A 10,156-nucleotide genomic window follows, 5' to 3' on the forward strand; every position below is an offset into this window, starting at 1 on the left:
GGCCCCGCGCCGGCCTCCTGCCGGGGGGGTGGTGGGCAGGGAGGCCTCGAGGTGCGCAGGGCCGCCGGCACACGCGGAGCTCGGCCCGGGCCCAGTCGCCGCCGCCATGGCCTTGGCCAATTACAGCAGCCTGAACCGGGCCCAGCTCGCCTTCGAGTACCTGCACACCAACTCGTGAGTACCGGTCCGCGACGGTCCGCGGCTACCGGGCGGGGCAGTGGCAGGGTGGTGCCGTGGCCCACGCCTCCCGGGGTGACCCCGCTGCGTGCCTGTGGCAGTGGCCGTGCCGCCCTCCCGCGCCGCGGCGCCTGGGGCGGCAGGTGAGTATGGGTATGCTGGCCTGGCAGGGCACGTCCTGGGTGCCTCGTCGCCTGCTCCTGGCTCCAGTGGCCATACTGGCCAGGGCCGGGCTGTGGCTGTACTCTGGGCAGGCCTGCGGTGTGTAGAGGATACTGGTGTGCGGAGAGGACAGGCCTCCGTGGGGGGTGTCATGAGAGGAGGAGGGTGTAGCCCTTAGGTCAGCAGTAGCTTTATGGCTGCCCCTCTCTGTTCTGGAGAAGCACATCCGCTGGCTGTAGCGGCTGTCATCTGTCCTGGGTTTAGAGTTAATTTTCACAAGAACTGGAAGGCGGCACAGCCAGCAGAGCTGACCCCAACTAGACAAGGGGATATTTGATGCCATATGATGTCATGCTCAGTACATAAACTGGGGGAGCTGGCCAGCGGGGGCATGGATTGCAGCTCAGGAATGGGCTGGGCATCGGGTTCCGGGTGGTGAGCAATTGCATAGTGCATCACTCATTTTGTATATTCTTTTATTACTGTTATTATTATTTCTGCTCTCCTTGTGTTGTCCTGTTAAATGATCCTTATCTCAACCCACAAGTTTTTGCCTTTTTCCTTCCGATTCTCCTCCTCATCCCTGCAGGGAGAGGGGGAGGAGCGAGTGAGCAGCCGTGTGGTGTTTAGTTGTCAGCTGGGCCTAAACCACAACACATCCCTCCATGGCATCTGGTTTCATTTGCACTCAAGTATTTTGTGCAGATATATTTCAAGCAGGAATATGAGATTCTTCTTCCGATCAGCTTTTTGAAGCTGCTGTGGTTTTTGCATTCACTGATGAATCCCCCAAAATAAAATCTCCTGAGAAGAGGCAGAGTTCTTGTTTAAAATGGGTTATTTCTGAGTGCATGTCTGGAAGATGGGAAGTGCCACCAGAAAACAGTGCTTAGCAGGGTCAAACACCCATCTGAGACCTGCATATTGCACATACACCTTGTACTGCCGTGTACAGAAGGGTTTAAAGAAAGAGCTTGTTCCGGCTGAACTGCCCTGGAAGAACAATGTGAACCACACTTAGCATTTTTTCATTTTGATCAGCTGGTCACCGGCATAAGATTGTCTTCTAACATTTCGTGGAAGAGTTGATTGTTACAGTTACCACCAATAGAAGAAGAAACAAAGTGCGGGCTTATCTTCTCGCTTTCCCTTTTCAACGTGTGAAGGCAAGCTTAGAGTGAAGGACTGAAGTGGTCTGCGCCAGTCTAAAGACTTCTGATGCACGGAAATACATGCAACTTGATTTCAAAGTAGATCTGACTGGTTTTGTTGGTAGCACAGGATACATCTGCAAGAGCAACTAAGATGAATCTCACAAATGCCAAGAGCGTTATGATCCATTTGTTTTCAGAATCGGGAAAGTAATGGGTTTCGCACAGGAGAAGAAACCTAGTAACAGCCTGGTGTCACCCTTGGGTCCGTGTCCTGTGGCTTCCCTCTCTGGCTTGGCTGGTAGCGGTTGCATGTGGAGTGAATGGTCTGGTGCCTAAAGATGATGGACAATACTGAGTCACATTCCTGGTGCTGCCACCGATTTGTGAAATTCTCATGTCCAGCTGCAGAAAACAAGCGTTTTATGGATTAGCAGGCCGTATGGCAGAGCTCTGTCAGCAGTTTGTGTTTGCCTGCAGAACACCAGAACTCTAGCCATTTCTGTAAGAAGATAATGTCTGTGCTGCGGAAAAGGCTGATGTGTTGTTGCTGCCCTGAAGTGTTAAATATTAAAGCTACATCGTGTTGCTACCATACTTTCTGTTCTGCTTATACTGCCAGTCTACTTCCGGTGCGCTACATGTCTGCAATGCATAACAAAATTTTTAAGAGGAGCTGGAAGCTAATGCATACAAATAAGCCAAAGCCAGGGCTTTTCATCCATCATGAGTGAAGAGCCTTTTGAGATTATGGGGATCAGTGCATAAGTCAAATGCTTCCCTAAGGATGGGAATGGAAACAATGGAAGTCATTTTTAAAAGCAAAAAAAAAAAAACCCAAACCAACCCATGACAAACAAACAACCCCCCTGCTCCCCCAAGAAAAAAATGAGGGGACCCCACCCCCCAAAAAATCCACAACCAAAACCAAACAAAAAAAACCCAACCAAACAAAAAACCAACCAAACCAACCCAAAAGCAGCATAGGTCTTTTGGTAATGGAGACTCTTGTCTCTTGGACTATTCTCTCTTGCTGAGGAAAACCATACCATCTCAGCCAGATTTCATTTCAGTGCTAAAGATGTTCTCGTAGTCATGGAGATAGAAGTTCTTTAAATTGCAGTTAAAAATCAGCCATCTAGCTGTTGAGGTGCAGAAGGAAGCCATGACTTTTTTTTTTTTTCCTTTTTTAAGGCTTTCTTCAGGAAAAGTTTTAGTATGTCTAACACAGAGTACTTGCAGCAGATCTTTTCAATAGCTTCTTAATGCTTCTATTTTTGATGGCAAATTTCACAGCATGTACCTGAATCACTTCAGTTGCCATATTTATTTTAATAAAAATACCACTGTGCTTTTCCAAGCTTTCCAAGTGCTTTTCCTGATGAATAGTTGAGTGGGGGACAGACTTTTTGGTAGGGCCTGTAGCGATAGGACCAGGGGTAATGGTTTTAGACTAAAAGAGGGCAGATGTAGACTAGAGAGAAGAAAGACATTTTTTACAATGAGGGTGGTGAAACACTGGCACAGGCTGCCCAGAGAGGTGGTGGATGCCCCATCCCTAGAAACGTTCAAGGTCAGGTTGGACGGGGCTCTGAGCAACCTGATCTGGTGAAAGATGTCCCTGCTCATTGCAGGGGGAGTTGGACTAGATGACCTTTAAAGGTCCAACCCCAAACTATTCCATGATTCCATGTGAAAGTTGAATGAAATTCACTGTGCATAAGCATGTGAAAGTTACCTGTGCATTGTTCTTGCGACTTCCCAGAGCCACCCACTTACCTTCACATTGGTTTTCATTAAAAATTAAATGCTGCTACTTTAAAATACTTCCAAAGCCATTCATTGACATGATCACAAAACCACACATGAGCCCAACCAACTTGTTTTTGCATATTTTGAATATTTGTAATGCAAAATTGAAGGAGTTTCTTAAAAGTTGAACAGCTGAAATTGTCTTCTAACAGTAGGTAGGATTTAGCTTGTGATCGAACTTGAGGTTTTCTTCTGTTACTAGAATTGTCCTGTTGAATACAGTAGGAGTGGAAGAAGGTCACTCAAATAGAAAGACTTCAAAATGACCAAATGGTGGGCTTGAGGAATACTAGTAATAACAGACCAACAACATCTCCCCACCCCTCAAGCTCTCACATTTCTTCTTGTGCATGTTTTCTGTTCTGACCTGAAACAGAGTGCGGTACTGAGAGGATAGCTCTTGTTCCCGATGCAGATGCCAAACTTAAAACATTTTCCCACGTGTCGCCTCCTTCAGAACAAAAATTAAGTCTTATGTCTTTCATTAGTAATTAGGTACTTGTCTGACTGTGCAGGATCAAGAGTCCAACTGGGTTCAAACAGGGGTCGTCCTCTAAGAACTGCTCACAAAATAAGCTTTTTTTCCCTTGGGATGTTACTCCAAATGGTTGTTTTTAGAGGTGTTTGAAATTGGTCATGTTCTACAGAGTCGTCTGACTTGACGTTTTGTAACCCAAATTTCAATAAATTGGCAGCATTGGACTTACATGTTCTGTTCCTTGTCAAGCCTGCACTCCTGCATGGAGCTGTCTTGAATGAAAGTTGGAAGTTGTAGGAAGGTCCAAGCCAGTCTGCTTCTGCCAAGATGAGTTGTCGCTGAGACTACAGATTTTGATAATACTTCCCCCACTTCCATGTGTCATTTCATCAGTTGTGTGACCCGTAATAGTTGCATTTCAAGTGCTCTGACTGATGGAGGTTATTATTGCTTCTGATGATGCTCATCTAGCTCACACTTAAGTGTTTCCAGGTTATGTGCAAGCTCTGATGGACTCCATTTTGCCAACAGCTTGCCTCATGTTTTTTTAAATTTATGTTGCAAGTAAAATAATCCCAAACTTTTTTGGGACATGGGGGGAAATTGTAACCAGTTGATAATGGTAGATGTTAAGTATTTCAGGCACTTTTGACCAGAAGGCAAGACAATAGTTTTTGTTAAAGCTGAGTCGATTTTATCAGGTCAAAGCACTTCATCTGACTTTAATTAGATATTGACAAGATAAGTGTAAGTGTTGAGATTAATATACTGAATAGAAGATACTTATAGTGTATATAATTTTTTTGTTAGAGATAAATAGCTGGAGTGGATTTCACTTGCTTGTAGCAAGGTTTCACTTTGCCTGTGTCAGCACAAGAGGTTCCAGTTTTGGTAGATACTCAAGTTGAGTATGGTATCAGGCTATGTGGAAATCATGTTTTCTCTTGCCTCTCTTCTTATCATCAACAGCTATGTTTTCAGCTGTTTTGTTCCAATAGCTTTCTTTGGAAATCCCTGTTTGTTCTGATTTGCATCTTTTCCTTTGTTTGAAGCATTCTTTAAATTGTAGAGTAAAAGCTGCTAATGAAGTGTAGTTACTGGTGCTAAAGCATCCATTTGCTTGTGGGTTTTTCCTGACATGGGTTACTTCCTAAATAAAATTCTGGGATGTTGATTTGTGGAGCCTTGAGGGAGCACTTGGAATCTGTGCACAGGAAATCCTGCTCAAAGGAAAGAATGCCAGGTTTGAGCTTCTGTGGAAGCTTTCTGCTTGGGAGGATAGTGTTCAAAACACCATTCCCTTCTGTCTCTTGTCTCTGTGTGGGCAAGTGGGAACTTGCAGAGATGGAAATCTCCATTCTCATGGTTCTAGTGATAACTTTGAAGGCTGATGTGTTTTACCTCTGATTGGAGCTGTGTTGATGGGTTAGGCGTCGTGACATTGAAGATGGATATGAAAGTTCATTTTGTGATTATTAGCGTTATGGACAGCTATATATTTTATGTGTGGGAAATACCTATGTATCTGTTCTTCGAAAGCTGAAAATAGGAATAGGTATCACTTTCTGTTTGGTCACCTGTTGGCCCTTCTGTGTAGTAGCAAAAGGAGGTTGTATGTGAAGAGGTTTCAGGCAAACTGAAACATGTTGATAAAAACATTTTCTGAGGACTCAGTTTCTTCATCAAGCATCCTAGAGGAGCAACAAAATTCAGCAACTGTTTCTCCAGGTCTTGTAGCTGCTGTTAATATTGGGGTCAATGTGGCTTATCTACATTTGAAATAATTGTTAAATTTGGAAGATAGGTCACCAAACTGAGTGTTCAATGGAGATGTTACATTAATGTTGGCAGACAATGTATTGTAATGATTTTATTAGCTCTTCAAGGTTTTCTCACAATGGATCTTTCAAGGCTGAGGCACATGACTAATGGCTTTAAAATGTGTGCAGCTTAAAAAAAGTGGCAGTTAAGAGGCTGGAAACTAAACATGGCTTTTGAGATTGTGCTGAAGTGGCACCTGGCTAGATGATTTTAGAGTTGAGTTTGGAAGGTGGTATGGTACAGTGGTGGCAGAAGACTGTCTTTCTCTGGATTAGGAGCAGTTGCAGCTATTGGAAGTCTTCCAGGATCTGGAAGCTTCTTCCTGTCAGAAATAACTTCTGCAAAGTGATATGTGCATGGGGGAGACAGACCTTATGCATAATCCTCATCTGTCCGTGTTTTATGTAGAGGCAGTGTTTAGTTGCCATGAAGAGACTTGTCACTGTGGTGAATAATTAAGGATTTATATGAATTGTTGACTGGTTCATAGGCTGGTTCATTAGGTCAATAATTTTCTCTGTTGTATGTGTTTACCGTGTGATGTTTTTTAGACAATAGTGAGCAGCGGTTTGTTGAATCAGACTCTATACAGGTCAGCCCATCTGCTGCGTGTCTGCCTCTGGTAGACAGTAACATAACGCTCATTTCTAGTCTGCTCTCAGCGGCAGATGTTAGTACTGTAGACATATGATTGGTTTCTTTTAAAATGTAGTTGAGATTCTTGTTTAATTAAAGGTCTCTCTTTTTGTCAGTGTAACCCTGCTGATTCTGTGTTTTGTTGCAGAACTACCCATGAGTTCTTGTTTGGTGCCCTTGCTGAACTTGTAGATAATGCCAGGTATGTACCTGAGACTGCCTAATTCCCAAGGTAAATTTGGTTAAGATTTAATTAGCCTGTCTATTTGTTGATCTTAAGCAATTTTCACTTCTAGCAGACATTACGAAAAATACAAAATAGAAGACTTTGCTGTAGTTTAGTATGAATATTTTCCTTGGTCCTCTCATACTGCCACATCTACCCCCTTTTAAAAAAAAAAGAAAAAAGTATTATTCTTGAAAAGGTATGTTTGAATGAATCAGAACAACTCAGATCGGAAGGGAAATTGTTAGAAGACACAAGACAGATTTAAGGAAAGAATAAGTCTGCCTTTTTTTTTAAAGAAATTGGTAAAATAATAATTACTGGAGCTGGGACTCTCCTAACCCTTGACTCCTAGTATCAAGTATGGTGATAGGATGAAAATGAAATCAGAAGTGGGATGCTGAAAAATAGACCAAGAGCAGTTAGAGCAATTGTAACACTTGAAAGGAGAATTGGTGTTTGGAAATTGCAGGTTTTAAGCCACATTTCTCATGCTTGCACTTGGGAATCCAGGCTATAGCTGTGTCCCAAGCCTTGCATACTTATCTCTTGAGCTTCACAAAATATTCTGATGTGGCATTATGGAAATATTTTGAGATCATTTTCTATCAAGCAAGAATTGTCACACTATGCAGTTCGTAATGTAAGGAGCTGAAACTGGAAGATTTCTTGCGTAGGAAAAATTCTGTGTAGGGAATCAGCCATATGTGGGTGCACACTGTTGCTGTTTTCACTTTTGCTACAACATAGTTAAATGTAGCATCTTTGAGATTAAATGGGTGGTTTTCTCTTCAACCTCTTGGTTCCTCCTCTGGCAAAAGAGAGGTTGGCCTTCTGGGAAGGAGGTAGCTGTACTTGGCTGGAGATACAAAGACAAAACAAAGTGACTTTGGCATTTGGGAAGTGGGGTTTTATTACAGCACTACAGCTGCACTCTTCTGATCAGCAAACCAAGGGTATATGATGGTCTACATACAAAAAAAATTAAAAATTGGTTTTGAGAAGAGGGCAGTAGTGCTGTATATGCTGCTTTTTCAAATACAAAGAAGGATGGAGAGTGTATGAAGGGCTTTACTTAAATGATCTTGTAATTATAGTTTCCTATGACAACTTTGAATGTATTTGGATGGAGTTTTATGTGGAGTTACTTAACTTTTCATAGGCAGCTTGACAGAAAAAATGTAGTTATTGTTTGTTTCATACAGGAGGGAGCTCAGAAGTGTGTGCTTATTTGACTGCCCCCTCCGCCCTCCATATGACTTTTGTTAAAAAGCCAGTGATACTCACTGTAACTAGGTTTAGTTGTGTGGCAGCAATGACTTGTGCTGGAGTTTGGGTTCAAGCAGGCAAAAAGTAGAACAATGTGGCTCTTAATCTGTCAGTGCTGACTGTGGGGCCTTTGTGGACTTTGATCTGTGCAGCCAGTTAATTTTGGAAATTATTGCATGTGCCTAGATTTTAGCTTCATTTCTATTTGACATTTGAATACTGATTGTCTTTTTATTGCTTTGTAGAGATGCAGATGCCACAAGAATAGACATTTATACTGGTAAGTCACTCCTGCTACTTCCTTGCATGTCAGCAGTTAAATCAGTAGTTAACTTGGATTTAGGCTTCAAATGTGTATTGTACCTGGTAGAATAAGAGTGAGGGTGTTCATGCCCAATACTGTGTTCAGTTTTGGGCCCCTCACTACAAGAAAGACATTGAGGTGCTGGAGTGTGTCCAAAGAAGAGCAACGAAGCTGGTGAAGGGTCTGGAGAACAAGTCTTATGAGGAGTGGCTGAGGGAACTGGGGTTGTTTGGAGGAAAGGAGGCTGAGGGGAGACCTTATTGCTCTCTACAGCTACCTGAAAGTAGTGGGTGTCAGTCCCTTTTGCCAAGTAACAAGTGATATGATGAGAGGAAATGGCCTCAAGTTGTGCCAGGTGAGGTTTAGATTGGATATTAGGAAAAATTTCTTCACCGAAAGGTTTATCAAGCATTGGAACAGGCTGCCCAGGGAAGTGGTTGAGTCACCATCCCTGGAGGGTTTAAAAGACTTGTGGTGCTAGAGACATGGTTTAGTGGTGGACTTGGCAGTGTTAGGTTTATGGTTGGACTTGATGATCTTCAGGGTCTTTTGCAACGTAAATAATTCTGTGATTCTACTGTTTGTCATGTGCCCCAGTGGCTGTTGTCTTTCAGAAAGTAGTAAGTTGGGCAAGCACTTAGATCAGCCTTCAGGTGAGGTCAGGTAAAGTGAGTAGCTGTTTGTACTGGATGCTTAAGAAACCTGCTTTTACGATATACTCTTGTAGCATGTATTTACATACAGTTTAAAGTGCAGGAGAAGTTGTTAGTCATTCTGTAGCAAAAATCTGGTGTTCTTTCTTACAGCTTAGCCATATTGGGGGTGTGAAAATCCTGTTTGTTGTGTTGCTTCTGTCGTGAACACTGATTCCATTTTACAGAAATTTTAACTTGCTTGTGGGAGTAGTGAATAACTCTTCTCTTGTAGAACGACGGGAAGACCTACGAGGTGGATTCATGCTGTGTTTTTTGGATGATGGAACGGGAATGGATTCAAGTAAGTGACAGGAAGTTACACTTGCATTTTCAAGATGAGGTTTCATGTTATGGCTAAGCTGAATTAACAGCTTGATTCTGTTGAAAGGGGCATGTTCTATGCCTGGATACATGTTCCTGCCTCTGTACCAGCTCTTTTGCACTGTATCATATATCAAACTATTCACCTCTTCTGTTGCGGAAAACTAATCTGGCCAAAAGAAAATTGTTTTGTGGCATTATGGAGTTGAGTCAGCCTCGCCTGTGGTTTTCCAGCACACCAAAGTTGGCCTTGGGGCTGGAGGGAGAATAGTGTAGCCAGAAAAGGGAACAAGCACAAGTTTTGATGAGCATAAGCCTTTTCCCCATTAGAGGCTGCCAAGCACTTAGTGTATCTCAGCTCTCATAAGAAAGTGTACCATGGCAGAAATTGAAAGTTTACCTTTGAAAGCATTTTGCTATTGTTTCATCATTGGCATTGTGATTGAGATCAATACTTGACAGTATAAAATCTTAGGAGTATGAGAAGAATGTAACAAATGTAATTCTGCCTCATTGTAACAATCAATGTAAATCTGTGTTGTATCTAGCAGGAGAAAAGCCTTCATGCTTTGCTTTAGCGTCACTGAACAGCGCTGTCAACCCACACCACCTTCTTAATTGTCTTGACAATGGGTAAATCCTCCTGTGAGGAGCTCTCTACTGGGCAGAAGAGTTGGGCTAAATAGGAAGGTTTTGGAGAAGGCAGGGGGAGATGGGTGAATATGCATTGACTAACATTTTTGTTCTGATCCTTCAGTACTTTAAGATCCTCTTATGATATTGTTGTGGCTTAACCTCAGCCGGCAGCTAAGCAGCACATAGCTGCTTGCTCACTCTTCCTCCAGTAGGATGGGGGAGAGAATTGGAAGGGTAAAGGCAAGAAAACTTGTGGGTTGAGATAAAGACAGTTTAACAGGGAAAGTAAAAGCTGCACACGCAAGCAAAACAAAACAAGGAATTCATTCACTACTTCCCATCGGCAGGCAGGTGTTCAGCCATCTCCAGGGCTCCATCACACATAATGGTTACTTGGGAAGACAGATACCATCACTCCAAATGTCCCGTCCCCCCCTCTTCTTCCCCCCCCCCCCCCCTTCTTTACGC

The 10,156-nt window shown here is 43.0% G+C and overlaps 1 protein-coding gene across 4 annotated transcripts in view; it reads left to right on the forward strand.

Annotated features, from left to right (window-relative positions):
* The first annotated feature begins 71 nt into the window (after positions 1-71).
* MORC2 (MORC family CW-type zinc finger 2) overlaps positions 72-10,156 on the forward strand; it is a 60,529-nt gene continuing 50,444 nt past the window's right edge. Inside the window, exons 1-4 of one of the 4 annotated variants that reach the window (XM_010563363.1) lie at positions 72-174; positions 6,386-6,439; positions 7,978-8,012; positions 8,964-9,032. In XM_010563363.1, coding sequence (XP_010561665.1) covers positions 107-174; positions 6,386-6,439; positions 7,978-8,012; positions 8,964-9,032 — 226 coding nt within the window. In that variant the 5' untranslated portion in view covers positions 72-106. Of the gene's footprint in view, positions 175-6,353; positions 6,440-7,977; positions 8,013-8,963; positions 9,033-10,156 lie in introns of those variants that run through there. The other 3 variants (XM_010563366.1, XM_010563364.1, XM_010563365.1) reach the window with 3 other exon arrangements.

This window comes from Haliaeetus leucocephalus, unplaced genomic scaffold (genome assembly GCF_000737465.1).
Source record: "Haliaeetus leucocephalus isolate CR32 unplaced genomic scaffold, Haliaeetus_leucocephalus-4.0 Scaffold165, whole genome shotgun sequence".
Taxonomy (NCBI): Eukaryota; Metazoa; Chordata; class Aves; order Accipitriformes; family Accipitridae; genus Haliaeetus; species Haliaeetus leucocephalus.